The sequence below is a fragment of the Phaethon lepturus genome, unplaced genomic scaffold (genome assembly GCF_000687285.1).
Source record: "Phaethon lepturus isolate BGI_N335 unplaced genomic scaffold, ASM68728v1 Scaffold58045, whole genome shotgun sequence".
NCBI lineage: Eukaryota > Metazoa > Chordata > Aves > Phaethontiformes > Phaethontidae > Phaethon > Phaethon lepturus.
Genome location: NW_010543806.1, coordinates 1 through 18128, shown reverse-complemented (window position 1 = coordinate 18128; position 18128 = coordinate 1). Strand labels below are relative to the sequence as shown.

The following is an 18128-nucleotide window of genomic DNA, read 5'->3' as shown; positions in this document are numbered from 1 at the left end:
ACGTGTGGGAATGGTTCAAAGCTGTGTCAGGAGAGATTTAGACTGGACAGTAGGAAGCATTTCTTTACCGAGAGGGTGGTCAAACGCTGGAACAGTTTTCCTGGAGAGGTGGTTGATCCCCCAAGCCTGTCCGTGTTGAAGAAGTAATTGGACAATGCTCTTAATAACATGCTTTAACTTTTGGTCAGCCCTGAAGTGGTCAGGCAGTTGGACTAGATGATTGTTGTAGGTTCCTTCCAACGGAACGATTCTGTTGCATGCTATGCTATGCTATGCTATTCTATTCTGATATAAAAAAAGATTTTGTCTTGTTTTGGAAAGAGTTTTAAGCTACTCGTTGAAGTTGCATCAGCTTTGCATCAGCTCATGCCTATAAGAAGATAATACTGTTCGGTACTGCTTAACAATATAACTGTACTTTGTTCATGTAAATGCCAGTTTCCCACAGCTCAAAGCAATTCTCCCTATGAAAAATGGAAACCTACAAAGCTGAAATAGGTGAATAAAATCATAATTGTAAGCTACAGGTACAGACATAGTAAGCATGGCATCCCTGGATGCTTCACTATTTCCACTATAATCTGGAAGCCAAAGACAAGGCTCCAATCCCCTCTCTGACAGGAAAAAGGCTGTAGGTAACAATGAAATGACAATATGCTACAGCATTTTCTTCTGTCGTAGCTAATTGCTGTGCCACTGTACATGCATGCAGTTATTGCTATGACCAAAAACTTAGAAATTTGCAGCAATCATGATACAAAAACATGAGGCCTTCCCTCTTTTGCTCATTCTGCAACATTCATGACATATCTTCACCCATCAAGTGAATCAGTGTCAGAAATGCAGCAACACCATCATATCTTGGAGACCTGGCTTCATATCAACCAAGAAAAAGTGACCTACCAATGATAAGCAGGACCCCAATAAGAATCCCAATTGCCTGGCTGGTGGTTGGCCAGAAGTGCTCACGCTGTACTTCAATAAAGCACGACATTTCACTTGAACACTTGCAGATGTTTACTGCAAAAAGAAATGCCATGAGGTTATTGAGGAGTTTAGTAGTCCAGTTTGACTGTTCATAAATGTAACTGTTGTCTTGAAATGGATAGTTCTGTGCATAGTATACCTTCAAGATTCACTTTTCTTTCCAAAGGTGGTTTTCCATTGTCATTAATTATTACTGGAACATTATACACCTTCTCTTCAAAGTTAGCATGTTTCGGAGAGAGGTAAGCATGAGTAGCTGTAAGTAGGAAATGGGACATTCATGTCAGCACAAGAAAGAAATTCAGCTCAACGTTCATACCAGCAACAAATGCTCTTTTTTAAGGCTGCTTTGCACATGATGGTAGTTCTGTTTTCCCCCAGGTCTTCCCAGGTCTCACTGGTTTGCAGACATTAAGTCAAAAAGGACTCTCTGAATGTCTAGTCTGGCTTTCAGCATAACATGGTCAGAGAATTTCCTTCCTAATTTCTACAGCAGGCCAAATCTGACCTTGGGCAGTGCTACACTGATAGCATGACATCTAAATCAAGAATATCCCCTCATACTCATAGAAGTCATAACCAACTTAAATTGTTCCCAAGATACTTAGTAGGACAGATTATCCTTCTAGTGCATTTAAACTGTCATATCTAAAACTCTTTAAAACTTGGAAAAGTAAGACTGCAAACAGCCATTGGGATCAGACCAAAGGTCTATCGATGTCAGTATTTTGTCTCTAGAACAAGTGGAGATTACCATAAAAAAGCAAGCATGCATTTTAGTTTCTCCTAATGTTCTCCCAGCCTTCAACCATTTTCAGCTCAAGGACTTCTTGAGCGAGATGTAATTTCTTGCTTTGAACTTGTAGAAACTTTCTGCATACACAACACCCTATAGCAACAAGTTCCACAGCCAACTACCTCCTGCTATCTGCACTGGAAGTAACTCCCATAAGCTTCATTTGAGGCTCCCACGTTTGTGTACTGGAAGAGAAGGCAAATGATGAACATCTGACCACGCTGACCTTCATGATTTTATAGACCTCTATTGTATTTTTTTCCCTACTCTCTTCCAAACTAAAAAGTAGTAGCTTACCTTGCTGCTTCCATACACTTCCTTATATCAGACTACTCCATAACCCTGGTTATCCTTGTGACCCTCTCTGAACCTGTTTCCAGTTCTACTATATCTTTTTGGAGATGGAGAGACCAGAGTTCAAGGTTTTAACAAATCATGGATTTATACAGGGGCATAGTGATGTTCTCTAATTTATTCTCTGGTCCTTTCCTAGTAATTCCCAATATTTGATCTGCATTTCTGAACACTACTAATAATTTGATCTCACATTTTCATGGGACTGCTTACAGGTCTCACTCTTGGCTCATGCCAGCTCAGCACCCATGATTTCAAATGTGAATTTGGGGGTCTGGGTTTCATTTGAATTTGCCATATTGTTCAATCAACTCGGTCTTGCAAGGATGTCCTGCAATTCTTCACACTTCGTTCCTACTCAAATAACTCCTCATTGCACACCCATATTTATTGACCTACACAGGTCCTAGCAAAAGCCCCTTTGTTAAAACTGTACATGAACAGCCTGCAGTGCAAGAGCTGACCATTTACTCCAACTTCTGAATTTTAAATTACTATTTATCCTTTCAAAACTTGTCCTTTTCACATTGTGGCAACCCACCTTTCTCTAGTGGGACATTTCATCAAACGTCTTTTAGGAATTCAGACAGGCTCTACTGGCCAAGCACTTACCCATGTGCTTACTAATCCCCTTCAAAGAACTCCAGTTGGTTTGTGAGGCATGATTCCCTTTTGCACATGCAGTATCAGAAATAGTTTGCAAACTGTTTTATTTCTTTAGCAGAAGCGGTTTGTATTCATTTAAGCACACAGTACATTTTATTCTTACATGTCTCTTCTCTCATAAGTACTAGTGAAATTTTAGCTTGTGACATACTAGATGTAATCTCTTGAAAAAAAATATTAATGACTTAGGTGTTCAAATAAATACATGCAAAAATATGCGTAATTTCTCAACAACCTAATTTTTTTCTATATGCACTACTAGGAATGAAAAGGAATTCAATATTTCTTTATATTTCCCAGAGTACTTAGAGAGTCCTATATCATTGTAAGAATAGTTTTATTAACTTACCATTGACTTTTGAGATTTCCCAGTTATTTCTTGTATTCATATAATCCACGAGAGAAAAAGAAAATGTTGAATAATACAACTGTTCGTCAGCATCAGTAGCTTGAATTAAAGCCTTCTCTCCTCCACTGAGTGGGTGGCAGAAGAAAGGAGGATAATCCATAGCTAACTGTGGAGGGTTGTCATTCACATCAATTAGGTGTAGTATCAAGGTTGCTTTGGATTTCTGAGCTGCATTTTCTGTTGAGTTTAACAGAATGCAAAGTTACAGGCACATCTTGGACTTAACGCGCTGGGTTGTTGCATTTGCAGCTATTGTATAGGTGCACCATCAGGCAGGCAGTGGGAGATGGTACTCTGTCTGCAGGTTGCAGAGGCAAGGTCTCAGGAGGTCCTGAGGGACTCATGGTAGCTGCCACCACTTTTTCAAAAGTATGGTTTATTTACCCCCAACTCTTGCTAACTAAAGAACACTAGCAAGTGAAAGGAGGCAGATAGACAATGGTACAGTAGACATTGTATCTAATAAGCAGTCACACCCATCATATCTGGTAAGCAGTCACATCCAAGTTGAGCAGTGCTCTTTGGAGCACTCTTTTAAGCATGAAACTCCTTAAGTTTCCCATCTCTTTTCTATGTAAAGGAAATGAAAGTCAATATTCTGCCTTGGGGCCAAGACAAAGGGCCCAAGAAGACCTTTCAGAGCCCTGTCACTTCTCCAGTCTGTTCCTGCAGGAACAGCCCCACTCCATCTCTATGCTCAAGGAAGCACTCCTTTTTCCTGACATACACAATCTGCATCATTATCTATAACCCCCAGTACAGTGGCTAGCATTATTGTTTATACTTATATAAATATACATATATTTTTAATATAAAACATTTATATTATATAACATATATTTATATATTTATATTTTTTATTTATTATTTATCTGTGTTTATTAAGGGAAATCTAGATTTATACCTCATTCAATCAGTTATAGTTCAGAGTTTTTAACCCCTATTCAATATAAATCACATAATGAAATCTCCCCAGATGGACTATGTGAAAGATTCTAATGGCTGGAACTAGGTGCCCTAATATCTTTCAGACTAACTAGTGTATTGGTTCTATTCATAATAAAATGAAGTTCTGTACAAGGTTGCAAGTTATGCTTCAGGTATGTTTTCAGGAAGCTTAAACATACCTGCAAAGAAAGACTAAAATCTTCATAGCTATAGAGGAAAAAGTAGCAGAAAACATTGATGCCAAAAACACTGAAAAAATTCTAACCTTCTCTATATGCCATGTGGCTCAAACAAATATAACGGCGTATGATAGCTAACTTCATGAAAGCTATTTTAATCCTCATTATCAACAACATCAAGATTTCTTTTAAGAAAGTTAAGGTCTTAAGAAATTTATACTTCTAAGGATACATCACATGTTCCTATACTTTTCATGGGTTTACACATGGGAGGTACGATAATTCCTCATAAAGCAGTAAGGGCATCAGATTCCGCTGTGTGTATATGTAGTTGTTTCATCACTTACTTAGTTCTGATGCAACAACATCAACCGTGTACATTTCTTGCTGTTCTCGATCCAAAGTGGAAGCAGTGTGTATCTGCCCAGTGATTGAATCAATCCTCAGCCATTTCCTCATGTCACCTTCTAGGGAGTATCTTTGGAAAGAAATAAGAAAAAGTCACATATATGAGTCCAAATCAGGAAAAACTGATGACAAAGCAAATACTTCTTTATTGATTTTAGGCAAGCAGCTTGATTACAGTTGTACTCAAAGAGATGGTTCTTGGAAGAGTCCCAGTACTACAGCCAACCAGGAGAGACAGACAGAGTAATGGAGGCCAAAATCATTGAGAAGAGCGAGGGCAGGACTGTGGGAATGCCACCGTTTCTCCAGCCTGTGTACTGCAACTCTATCTTCCTCCTAACTGGGGAATCTGGGGTGCTCCCGAACTTTTGGTCCAGAAGTGCACTCTGTCCCAACCCCATGTCCCTCTCTCCCCATCACATCTTCCATGCCTTCATTTTGATGGGGGCATAAGCCAAAGGCTGGGGGAGAGAGGAAGTAGTGCAGACCCCTTTTTTGGATCAGCAAGGGGCCAGGACCCTGAGCTAGACTATAGTGGTCACCTGCTGCCAGTCTGGAGCAGCCTGTAATTACCATCAGGCAGCCTTGGAACAGAGAGTACTTTAAACATCACCACATAATTGCCTTTATATTATTGTTTAAAAAAAACCCAAGTTCTCTGGGTATTTACTTATACAAATTTAACCATGAACATATGACCCAGTCAAAGCACAGGCATTTGCTTGAGTAGATGTGACCTGACCTTCTCATTCAACACTTTTGTTCTTTCAGTACCCCTTGCATTAAAAACAGCATGCTGACATGCTTGTACATCTTTTACTTTTTATACTTTTTATTTTGTGTACTTTAACCTATTTTTTAGCAGAAATGTGGTTTATGTAAATATGAATTCCTATCATCTGTCTCTGTCATCATCCCCCAGAGCTTCTGGACTATGTGGCTCACTTTCAAACCAGTTTGACAGAAGGCCAAACATGCTAAGTTCCCAAAAGTTAGGGGAAAGTAGAAAGCCAGATCAGAAACCTCTGGGAATTAAAATCCATGGGAGGCCTAACGGTCATATTCTGCAACTCCATTAACTACGTGGTGTTTTGCTGAATTTTAGTTAAATTTCAAGGGTTGTTTTTTTGGGGTTGATCTGTTCAGCATCCCAGCTGGGAATTGTGCACAAGAGCCATAAATAATTCGTCTGTCTGACTCTACTGTGTAAGGTACATTTACACCACGCAACACAGCACTGTGCATAGATCCATGAGCTGGCAGAGACCCAAGGTGACTTGACCATACAGTATGGCATTGGGCCACCAAATGAGGCAGTTTGCAGGTTTTGCATCCCACTCAACAAGCATAGGAGTTGTCTTGCACAGAGCTTTGCATCCGCAGTGGAAACAGGCATATCGTCTTTGGCAGTTGGAAAATAAAATTAATTAATAATCAGTTATAGACTTGAGCTTCACTACAGGTTGTGTGTTTTGGTGGAGAAAACGCCCTGTGCGGTTTCCTGTGCAACATGAAAAGCAGCTACTGTCTTAATGATTCCTAGGGGTACGCAGTATGTGATTCATTCATTCGTTAAAGGCATTATGGGTATGGAAACCCTGTTATTCTCAACCAGCTCTGCCTTTTTGCTGGAGATAGACATTTTAGTTTCCTGGTTCCAGGGCTCCCCTGGCTGATGTTTTTCACAGAACAGAGAGAAAGCTGGTTAGAAAAGCACTGCCCAGAAGTCTGCTGCAGGTAAGTCACCAGCCATCACCCCACCACACCTCCACCTCTACTAGGAGATGAGAGTTTTGTAAAAAAGTCTTTTCCTACATGCTAAATATTGGGCATGTTTTCCTTGTACCTCTTTTAGAACAATTTTCTAAAGCCTAAATTTAATAAATAGATCATGGTCACTCTTCTTTACCGTACAGTATCCCCCTCAGGATCATAGGCCTCCACCATCATGACCAGGGTATTGACAGGAATGTCTTCAGACACTTCTCCTTTATAAACTGTCTTGTGGAAAACAGGTGGCTCATCCACATTTGTTACGAAAACTTTAAACAAGGTAAGGGAGCTTGAGTTGTACTGCACGCCTGGCACCAACGGTTCAGGGTTTGTGGCATTGATCACCAGGTTGTACACCGGAGCTGTTTCAAAATCAAGAGCCTGGATAAATTAAAAAAAAAAAAGGGTGCTTTAAGCAATGGTCCTACTGCCCTGGGGAGCTCCTATGGGAAACCACAAAGTCCCCGTCTTCTCAAAGAGGAGACTGTATCCCAGATACAGACAAAATAACAGCTGTCAGGAGCAAAATGACACTGGGAATGGTCAATCTAAATGAAACCATATGCCCATTTGGAGGCCTCCTCAGCAACTGCATTTCCTAATACTGTTGCCACCTGTCTGACTAAGTTTAATAACTATATCCTGTTTACAGCAATAGTATTTATAGCTCTGTACGAGAAGGCCTCGGGTGACCTCCGGGTGACAAAAGTCATGCGAGGGTTGTTACACTGCAGAGTTTCTCACAATGGCCTCCTTGGGAAAAAATAATGCTGAGGTTGAGCCTGAAGATCATCTACCAAACATTGCATCCGCCTGCCTTTGGCCCAGCTGGCGGCAGGTGAACTGGATGCAAACAACATGTCACCCCTTGGAAAATGATTTAAATTCATGGACACAGAAGAAAGTGTTCCTTGTATTCCTGTCTTCAGCATCAGCATTCAACGTATGGGTTGCATCACCCATCACAGCACGCGCTGACCCTGGCTTTGTTGCAGCTGATGTTTGCTTCATTAGGAACAAACTGCCTTTTCATCCTGACATATTGGTCTCACTTGCAGCTCCCATTGCTCCCATGGCTTTTGCCACCAACAGGCCAGAACAGCAGCAGAAGGAGGATGTGCCCAATGACAGCCCAACACCACTACCACAGCCCATAGAAGCATTTAGCTGGCTTTCTCTTTTCCAGAAACACTGCTGCAAAATCACTCAAATAATGCCATTTTTTTCTTTATGGTGCATAAAGACCTACTTCATTGGTCAAAGCCTGCTCTGCTGGAGAAGGGGCCAGCAGTAGAGCCAGTGGAGGGAGCTGCTGATGGTGGTGGGTGGGCAGGGGACAGCAAAGGCAGGAGGAGAGGTGTGCCTGAGCACTGCCCAGGCACAGCGCCTGAGCTCAAGAGTGGGGCCTCCTGCAGTGTTCTCCATGCTTAGGGTGTCCTCACACCACCACCAGCCAACAACCCCCTCTGCAAGTCATCACCAGGGCAGTTTATGTTTATGACAAATAGAATGTATATATATATATATATAAAGGAGAAGAATAAACCCATCTATTCACCTTGTTAATCTTGACGAACCCTCGGTTGGTTTCAATATCTGTCTCTATGATGAACGTGTTGTCTGGATCTCCTTCCTTCACTTGGTAAATGATGTAGGAGCTCCCTGTGGCAGGCTCATCTCCATCAGTAGCTTGAATTTCTAATATCACTGTTCCTACTGGAAGATTTTCTGCAACAGTCACATTGTGATACTGAGGAAAGAGAGATCGTTGAAACATGACACACAAAGCACCATCTGCAGATAAAAACTTGAGCGCTACAACAAGCTTGCCACCCACAAGCACGTATGTATTTTAACCCACAGCAGCCGTGTGAAGGAGCGAAGCGGTGGGTGCACTTCACAGCAGAGACATAAGCAGATTAGAGAGACGTACAAAAGCATTAGTAAAATGCCTTGCAGTGGTACAGGTGAGCTACCCCGCTGCCCAGGGGAGCCCAGAGCTGCAAGACGGGCACTAAGAGCCCCTGCAAAGTTGCTGTATCCCCACTTTAGCCATACATTTATCAAAGGTGATGGGATCTCTGTCAGTGGACAAGCTACTAATATAGGAAGTCCCAAACCTTTACCTCCTCTGTTGAAACCTCTCCACGTTCATATAATGCTCACAGCAGTAGCGACAGTACAGCTCCTCTGTACCCACTGAGTTCCCTAGCCACTAGCTGATAAAGATTTAATTGCTGCATGCACCATAGGCCATTGCCACATTAGCAACCCAGCTCCATTTGCTCTGTTTGATGTGCATCCTGACCAAGCAGTCTCATCTTGAGACCTGGTCCTGCACTGAGACTTTGAGGTGAGAAAGTCAACAGCCTGCTACGTAGGCACCTAGTCTGCATGTACCTAAGGTCCCATTATCATCAACAGATAGGTGGACAAAAACTAACATGGCTTCCCCAAGAGGATGCCTACACCTGATAGGCCAGACAGCTCTCCTGAGCCCACTGCCTACATTGCCTAGAAGTATGGTGGGAGCTCAGACACCTAAATGTAGACACTCCAGCCACTGCAGTGTCTGCAGGGAGGCTTGGACCAACAGGCAAAAGTCACAGGAGGTCTGCAGGCCTCTCTGCCAGATGTCAGCACCTCCAACAGAGGAAAAAGCAAACGCCTGACACCCATTCTGGAAGAAAGGGCCAGCAGGTATGCATTTGGGCATGGATCATTGGACCACTGTTTCTGGTTAAAGTAAATAGAGCCTTTGATTTCCATTCACCTTCTGGCTTTTCTGGATACATTAATATTGTGTTTGGAAGGGAACTTGGGAGATGTTAGCGTTTTTCTATTTAGCTATTTTAATTAATTGTAAAGCCTTTTCCTCCGCCTTTCCCTCCAGAACTTACATTTCTTACATTTCAAATCTATGAATTTAATAGATTCATTTTTTTCTGTACATGTAGTTTTCCACTGAGCAAATTGCTTTATATTTCAGAATTAACTACGAGTCTGTCCCAATGTTCACTGTCTACATAGAGCTTATACACACGCTTTGCAGCAATACATTGCCATTATTTTTGCTAGTGGATTGCTCTGTTACTTGTTCTGTAAATGGTTAGTTTCCCATTGACATTCTATAGACATTGAACATATGCTAAAACATTTGTCAAAAGTTATTGGGACACCAAAAGCGGTGTTAAAAATACTCACATCTGATTTTTCAAAGATGGGAATCTGATCATTGATGTCAATGACATGTATTTGCACATCACATATTGTCTGGAATACTGCATGGAAAGGGAACAAACAACGTCACGGCAATCCTTCTGCCGAAAATAACTTTCCTCCAAAAGAGTTCACTGTGAGGAAAAGTGAGCACTGACAAATTATCAAGCAAAGTCCTGCTGTTGTAAGAAGCACTTGCTCGTAGTCAGTGGCAACCTCACTCTCTTACTAATCTTCCCAATTTCTTCAGCATTGTCCCATCCCATTTCATTTAATTTCTCTCACTTTTTTTAACCATATCCCTTTACCAGGACAATGATAGCTATGAATTGTGTTAGTTTTCTCAATATCACTTTTGCATGTCAAAAAGTAAGCCCCAGGTTGTTATGCTACCTTGTCCTCTTGGTAAGCCATCAGGAAACATCCCCATTTTTGTTACAGCCAGACTTAAACTTCAGACCTATGTAAATCTAGGCGCCACCTGAGTAGGGGTATGTGATTTTCAAAGCATACTCTGTCTGGTCGTGTGCCATTCATATGTAGCTGGATTTTAGTGTTTTACAGACCTGTTTCATGAGCTGAAAGTTAAGGAATATTCTAAACAAAACTGTTTGGATGGAATTCAAATAAGCATCCAAAACAAATCACTCTGCAAGATTTTCATATCATCTGCCTAAGTGATGTTGTTTCACTTACAGACATGCCACACTCTTTTCTTTACCTGCCAGTTCATCCACAAGTTTTGCCTGACTATAAGGACTCCAGCACAAAGCTTTGAGCATGGAGTTTCTTTTCCTTTCCATCCAGTGAACCTCAAAGGACTCCTGGGAACTTACATATTGGACAAAATTCTTTTTGAAGATTAATTTCAGCTCTTAATCTTTTAAAATACATTATCTGGACTCTCTGAGCAGCTGTGTTTAATTTCTTGGTTTTCTTCAGTGAGTCCCTTTGAAAGATTCTGGAGGAAAACCACAATCATGATCTCTTCATTTTTTTCCCCTGTGGAAGGAAATGTCTTAATGGAGTACTTTTTAACAAGCTTCCCAGTTTATCCACGCTCTGCCCTAGAGCTGGTTTCCTTCCATACTTGCGTTATGAATCATGATTAACCTCCCTGCATCTTGAGAACAAGGCAGTAGCACGCCAGAGCAAGCCAGCTCTCAGTGCTGCTTCCTGTCCAGCAAATCCTCCAGGTGTCCTCTCATCCCTTGGACAGTGAGGACGGGGGATGCTGATGCAAACGAAATTATTCTGATGTATAACTACAGGCGTCACATACCTGCATCCGTCACCAGCACCTTCAAGGAATAGTTGGATGCAATGCGCTTGTTTAACGAATGGCTAGTTAACTGCAAAATCCCAGTGTCTTGTTGAATAAAGAACAGATTACTTGCAGGAACAGCAGGAACCTGACTTTGGATTTTGAACTGCAGACGAGAGTTAAGGGTGTCCTCCTCATCCATGTCCGTAGCAAACAGGGTGCCAATATTACTTCCTGTGGCAGAGAAGAGACCGGAGGCAGTCAGATAATGCAGTGTTCCTATTCTTCCACAGAGGTACACACTGACAACAGTGATACCAATGCAAAGAGTAGAGAGGCAATAAAAACACAACTGCATGGAAAACATTGCAATGGGCACAATGATTTGACTTCTGGGAGTTTTTCCTTTAGCATCCCAACAAGCTGTTTCGGGCTTGGGGTAGTCCAAAAGGACTGTGCTACATGTTTTGATGCGAAGAAGTGTCTGTAACAACAGACACTTCAGCCTCGAAACCAAATAACTGATGTGAAGACTTAGGGACAGATTTCCGTAATGGTCCATTGAAGTCAAAAGCATTATGTTGGAGAAGCATATGGATGAAGGAAAATGGGCTCATGCTGCTTTTAGAGCAGTATTTCTTGTATTAGTTATAAAAAGAGTGGTTTTCTTTTTACATTCTAAACAGTTGTCCAAAACTGTGGTTGTGGGAAAATGCAATTTTGTATTTTAGATGGAACAGCGTTTTTTAAGTAGGGGTCTTGGGTCTGTTCTCAGGTTATTGAAATCCTTTCCACATGAATTATTGAAGTGAAAACAACAGGGCTATTTGCACAGGAAAACATTTCTCTAGGAGAGCTACATTTCACTCTTTAGGACCAGAATTTCTAGCTTTATTTGCACCGAGCTGGAAACAATAACAGAACTAGAATGATGTGTATAAATGAGTAGAAGACATTTTCTTACCTCCCCCTTCATTTTCTTGAACTTCAATTACAGTGACAGCCTGCTTGCACACAGGGGGATTGTCATTAATGTCTTCCACAATAACATGAATGTGCAGAGGTTTGTCCACCAGTTCTCCCTCCTTATCTTTTGTGACCACAAAGAAAGTATACTGCAATAAGAATATTGAGGTTAGATGTGTTGAATGTCCACTGTGACAATATTTTGCATTTAAATGTGTAACTATGGGAGCATTCCATGCAGGTGATATATCCTCTCGTATGTTTGTCCAGTATTTTCAGTCTGTTTAATTCAGAACTCTTCCATCACCCCTTAGTGCCTGAGGTCTGCGTTCTCAAAAGAATGTACAAGTCCTGAATACTTGACTGCACTGTGAACTTGCTCTCACAAGGTTTCAAGAAAAGCAGGAACATCTCATTTTTGTCACTTTGCAAATTAATCTGTCACATACAGAGATAGGATTTCTTCAGTATATCTGATCTCTGGCCTATTCTGTGCCCAAATTTCCTCTAAGAACTGAAGGGTACCGAGGGTTTTCTGTCTACAAGACCCCCCAGATGGGGAACTTCAGGGTAACTTTACAGTTGCAACTGCAAGTTAATCTCTGCTTCTGCTGTGGAGAGATCCCTGAGGACCCTGGGATCTGGAGTAGACCTGAAACATCCAAATCTCCCAACCTCGACAAATGCCACTGCCTACCTCTTGCTCATGCATCTACAATCCTGCCATTGTTGGTTCGTGTTGTATGTTATACTTACACTGTGGGCAATGATTGCTACTGCCAGACCTGTGGAGAAATGTTGTAGGGTACCAAACTGAAGGCTGTTTGCAGTGTAGTAGAAGAATGTGCTTTCATATCTATCAAGTCATTCCCAAACAGAAATTACAAAAAATAAAGCTTTTATTTCTTTTTTCCCCCCTCTGTCCCTTCTAGTGAGCTTTCTCGTATTTACTCGCACACCAATAATCAGCTTCCTGCTACGGTCTCTCCCATTGGTAAGGCTTTATGTGTTTACTCACGGTATCCTTTTCTTCCCTGTCCAATGGTTCAGTCACATAAATAACCCCGTTCTGATCGATGGAAAATGGGAACCTGGGCAGCTTTTCTTTTTCAAAAAGGTCATAAATTACATCTGGCTCATTTGAATGCACCTAAAAACACAAAAATAAGTCAGGCAGGAAGTCAGAAGTGTAGACTGAGATTTAACAGGGATCGTTTCTGGACCACAAACAGAAAAGATTACATCCCTGTTAGCTTCATAAGCCAGAAAATTAGCAGTTTGGCAGGCTCTTGGGAAGAGCTGCAGAAAAACAGACTGATAATCCACCTCTGCTCTCTGAATTGTTGTGGTGAAGCCATTTTACCTCAGTTTCTCCAGCTGTCCAAGTGGGCTATGACACTATCTTTTTATGGAAGAGTTTGAGGATGTGGAGCTAAATGGTGATACATGAGAAGAAAGCATTATATGTATTTTAATGTCTTGACACTAATTTATTCCATCTCCTTACACTGTCTATTCCTGCCTGTTGTTTTGGTTTATCTAATTCAGAGATGTGGAACAACAAAACAAATATCCGGTACCTATCTGCACGTATGTGTGTGTATGCTCTTTACATGCATCAATATCTGCGATGAAGGATCTTTAGTGGAGTGCTTCTGATTTAAAATGAAATGCAGTAAACAGACTGCCAAATTAATGGAAGAGCCAGTACTACTGTTTATGTTTTATACTATATAACAGCAACTGCATTTCATTTTCCCCTAATGAAATTCTAGGCAGAATCAACATGTCATTTGCTGCCACATGGTATTTATACACAAGTGACCCCAAAATAGGAGCACTGTTGCACGTCAGTTTTTCTTCCACCTGTTTTTATGCTGGACTTCCTCGGGCTGTCACTGAAGCTGGTGGGAGCAGCACCAAGTCTGTTACTCTTGCAAACAGGATCTGGGGTATCCTGTCATGTCCAAGGGATGACGGCATTGAGGGTGTCAGTGCCAAGGCATTTTTCAAAGTCAAACATTTCTGAAAGGCTGCTGTCCTGTTAGTTAATAATTACTGATGTATATATCACTATCGGTCTGCAGTTATCTGCAAAATATTTTGCATTTGCATTGTGAAAAGAGGAATACCGTGGAAATGCAGGATGCCGAAGGAGGGAATGTCAGTCCTTCCCAGGGACTTTTGATATAGCAGGTGTGCTGTGCCACACAAAACTTGTCACAGCAGACATCCCCAAGTGCAGAAGACTGCCCACAGCAGGGTTGCAGTGGAGCTGGTCCCCTGCCAGGCTCTTCTGCAGATGGAAGAAACTAACCTCAAAATAACCTTCAACGGGCTAGCTCTCGGTTTGCCCAAAGCCTGGAGGGCCCGTGGTGATAGAGCAAGGCTGGAAGTGCTCAAAGAAACCCATCAGGAGAGAAGAGCATCACCTCTGCAGGGGCACCCAACTGCCACATGTCTGTCTGGGAGCTCCCTTGGGGTGTCTTAAGAGTTTTGTGTTTCATATTGTGCCAAATAGCCTTGTAAAGCACCCTTTTTTCTTCCAGTCATTATGCTGTTACAAAATTCTCCAAATGTTTCCTCTATCCATGGGATATTCTCTCACACAGATGGTGCTAACAGCCCCTCCAAACTGAAGGGCAAAGTCCAGTCACTCTAATTATTGACTGTATCTCCGTCACCTTCAAACCATTAACTTTCATACTAACAATAAGTTAATGAGACTGGCACTAAAGATAATTTTGAAAGGATAGCATATAAAAAATAACTGGGAGATGCCAAAGTCCTTCTCATGAGCCTGGTGTTGAATGCAGTGGGGACACGTTCACAGTTAGCTGGGAAAAAAAGATTCTGCGGCACCAAGGAGAGATGCAAGGAGCACAGCCAAGGGCCCTACCTGGCTGATGTTGACAGGGTGGACCTGGGTTGAGTTTTCTTGGATGCGGATGGTGGCAGGAGCTTTCCACAGGCTCTCCTTTACAGTGATGATCACATCAGCACTGCTGGTGAAAGCGTTCATTGTCATCCCTGCCATGTCCTTCACGGTGACAACGAGCGTGAAGGTGTCCTGCTTTTGAGGATCTAAGTAATGAGAGCCTAGAGGCAAAGCAAAGAGACAAGTGAAATGAAGCAGAGGCTGGGGAGATGGTTCATCTGCACATTGCCTCCTACATGCACCATGCTGTTTCCTCTGCTCCAGGCTCATTCCTTAGATGGGCCTCTGTGCAAAATCTCAGCAAGCCATTTCCTCTGGCTTCTCTGAACAATGCAGCACAGCATCGTGTGGACATAATTGTATGAGATCTCTGTGCTGTGGTCGCATGTTGTGCCGATGCATCACTGAACAGCCCTCACTCCAGTGAGGCACTTGTTCAGCCCAGCAGGAGACAGGGTTTTTAAATCATTGCAGTTTAGTTGGGATCATGTGGCCAGCTGAGTTTTCCCTGCATTTTTCATGTTACTGCTTTTGGTTTTCTAGATTCAAGGAAGAGAATTAATCCCAAGATCTGACTCAGTGTAGTCCTGAGGGCCAAAGGATCTACCTCTCTTCTCAATGTACTTTTAGATCCCAATCTCCATTTCTGCTAACTTCCCTTGAATTTAGTGGGATACAAAGGAAGTTCCCCCAAACCAGAGCCTCAGTGGAGTATGTATGTCCCACTGGCTACATTTGTTCAGAATTTAACATCAGAGCTGGATTGTTTTATTCCTAGGTACACCCAAGAACTAATGCTTGTTTTTTGACAAACAAGAATCTTTCTACATACCCATTTTACTCGGTGAGATTGCTCCAGTTATATTATCAATCTGGAAAAGCATTTCTGTATAAGGGTTGGGAAAATGATGGAGAATGCTGTATGTCAGCTGCGCATGGGGAGTTGTAGGATCATCGCGGTCAGTGGCGTGGATGTACATGAACGGCTTGCCTGTTCAGATTAGAGAAGCAACAGTGGTAAGAGGAGACTGAAACCTCATCACACAGTCCATTCGAGCAGAGCTCTCTAGCCAGGAAGGCAGTTTATGGGAAGCCGACAGTGTTTCATAATGCATGGTAAGCCATGCTTGTGTGTGAAGGTTACGTCGCCCGTGTACCATCCCACAGGTCCCCCCTCCACCAGCTCTGCTTAGTAGGATCACAATAGGTGTGAAGACCAGTTGATGAAGAAGGTGACAGACCTAATGCAGAGAGCTATCAAGAGTGCCTGCATCCGAATGTAGCTCGCTTGTATCTCTCTTTAAGGTCACTTTGCAGTCCTTAAACAAATCAGTTCAACCCAAAACAGCTTGAGAAAAATGTCCTACAGCTGTGACACAGTTATAATTAAAGGAACAATCATACAGTGGAAAAAAAAAGAAATGCATAGTAACATAAGTGAATTTTTGCCTCTTGATCACCAATGCAACATTCAAAATATTTTTGACTTGGATGCAGTTGAAGAATACAGTAAAATATTGCAGAATGGTTTTCTGACCCCATGGAGCTTTATATATGTATTCTTTAGTGAAAGTTTCTTCTTGAGTCATAGTCTCAGTGATAACAGCTGGATAAGTCCTTTGCTTCATTTCCAAGATGCGGTTCTCGAACTACTCTTTGATATTTTCCTGATTTCTGGACTGGATCACTGCAATCCATAATCTAAAACTCTCTCCTAAATACTAAGGTTCAGCCCACGTTCTGAGAAGCATCAGTTACAATAAACACATACCCCATATCTACAGTGGCATTCTATTCCACTGATGTGCAAAGACTTACATATTCTTAGAATTCTCTTTCTCTATAGTCTTTGGCAACCTTTTAACTTTAAACTCCTTCTGGCATGGGGGTGGGCGGGTTCAGTGCAATGGAGAGGGCAACAATATTTGCCTGTTAAGTGATACTTGCAAAGCAAAAAGTACTATGAAATATTTCTGATTACACTCATCCCCTTACAACACACAGTGGTCAACTCTTTGCCTTTTCATTATATTATGTACATTTGTATCCTTATTTTGTACAATCCTGTGGGAAGGAAAACTTATCTTTTTTCAGCTTGTTGAAGTATAGCCCCTACTTTATCTCCCTGTTTAAATAATCTACCTAGCTTTTTATTAACTATAACATTTAATTATTATGACGATTACCTGGACGGGAGTTCTGCCTCACTACTCCAGTGTACTTTGCCTGATCAAATTCTGGTGGGTTGTCATTGATATCCTCCACATGTATTGTAACAGCATATGGACCCTTCACTGTGTTTCCCTTTTCATCCAGACTTTCCACCTTGATTTGGAAAAAGAAGGAACAGCAAAGAAATATTTTCATGTAGATAAATTAACAAGACATAAATGAACATCAAGATGTCAAATGCCAAGTCATTCTTACTGTGACGCAAACCTGGTGAGAGCCATCACTGGGTGGCTCCATCTACAAGGACAAATTTACCACAGTAGCTCACCGACAATAATTCACCACAGTATTTAATGCCAACAAAACAAAATAACCTACTCCTGCCTCTGATGACACTTTTCAGAGGGTACTTTCTCACTTGCAGTCTCAGCCGACTACTTGTATTCTTGCACAGCTTAGACCCCATCCTTTTCTTTAAATAGAAATAGATACTTTCTAAAGAACAAGGAGAAAACCCAACATGATATAGCGGACTCAAGTGTGCTATTTTCGGACTCAAGTGTGCTATTTTAAGAATCAACCAGAAAAACAGGCTGATCTAGGGATTTGTAAAGAAAACTTAATTCTTAGTTCTGATTAGATTTTTGTTTCAAACAATTTGACTTCTCATTTTTCAGCCTTCTTTGACTTTAAAGCACCAAGTATATATTATGTCTGTCAGAATTTATTTCGTTTGCACATAAGAGTTCAAATCATCGTTATTTATGCCTAATCAAGTGTAATTTTTTAGTACTGTCATCACTTCTTGTCTATAAAGTATTCCCATCTTTAGGGTTAGTAACTTCTGGGGCTAGAAAATTGTCCTCTCTAATTCTAATCCAAGGGTGCTTTAGAGCTGAGAACATGAAACCATTAAACCTGAAGTGCTAGACTTTAGAAACATAGGTAAGGCTAGCTAAAACATTGTCATGTACATTGTCTGTTCAGATATTGATCCTCTCATAACAGTGTTTACATATAATCATAGAATCCTAGAATAGTTTGGGTTG

The 18128-nt window shown here is 41.5% G+C and overlaps 1 protein-coding gene across 1 annotated transcript; it reads right to left on the bottom strand.

Annotated features, from left to right (window-relative positions):
* Positions 1 to 903: 903 nt before the first annotated feature.
* CDH17 (cadherin 17, LI cadherin (liver-intestine)) lies at positions 904 to 17574 on the bottom strand (the record flags this gene model as incomplete). The annotated part of the gene is made up of 15 exons (XM_010288442.1): positions 904 to 1020; positions 1127 to 1243; positions 3153 to 3389; positions 4687 to 4817; positions 6657 to 6901; positions 8079 to 8270; positions 9725 to 9801; positions 11022 to 11237; positions 11968 to 12118; positions 12988 to 13119; positions 14869 to 15068; positions 15740 to 15898; positions 17094 to 17232; positions 17335 to 17376; positions 17498 to 17574. Coding segments are annotated over 15 exons (2232 nt in total), but the record flags the coding sequence as incomplete, so codon positions are not given.
* Between the last annotated feature and the right edge of the window lie 554 nt (positions 17575 to 18128).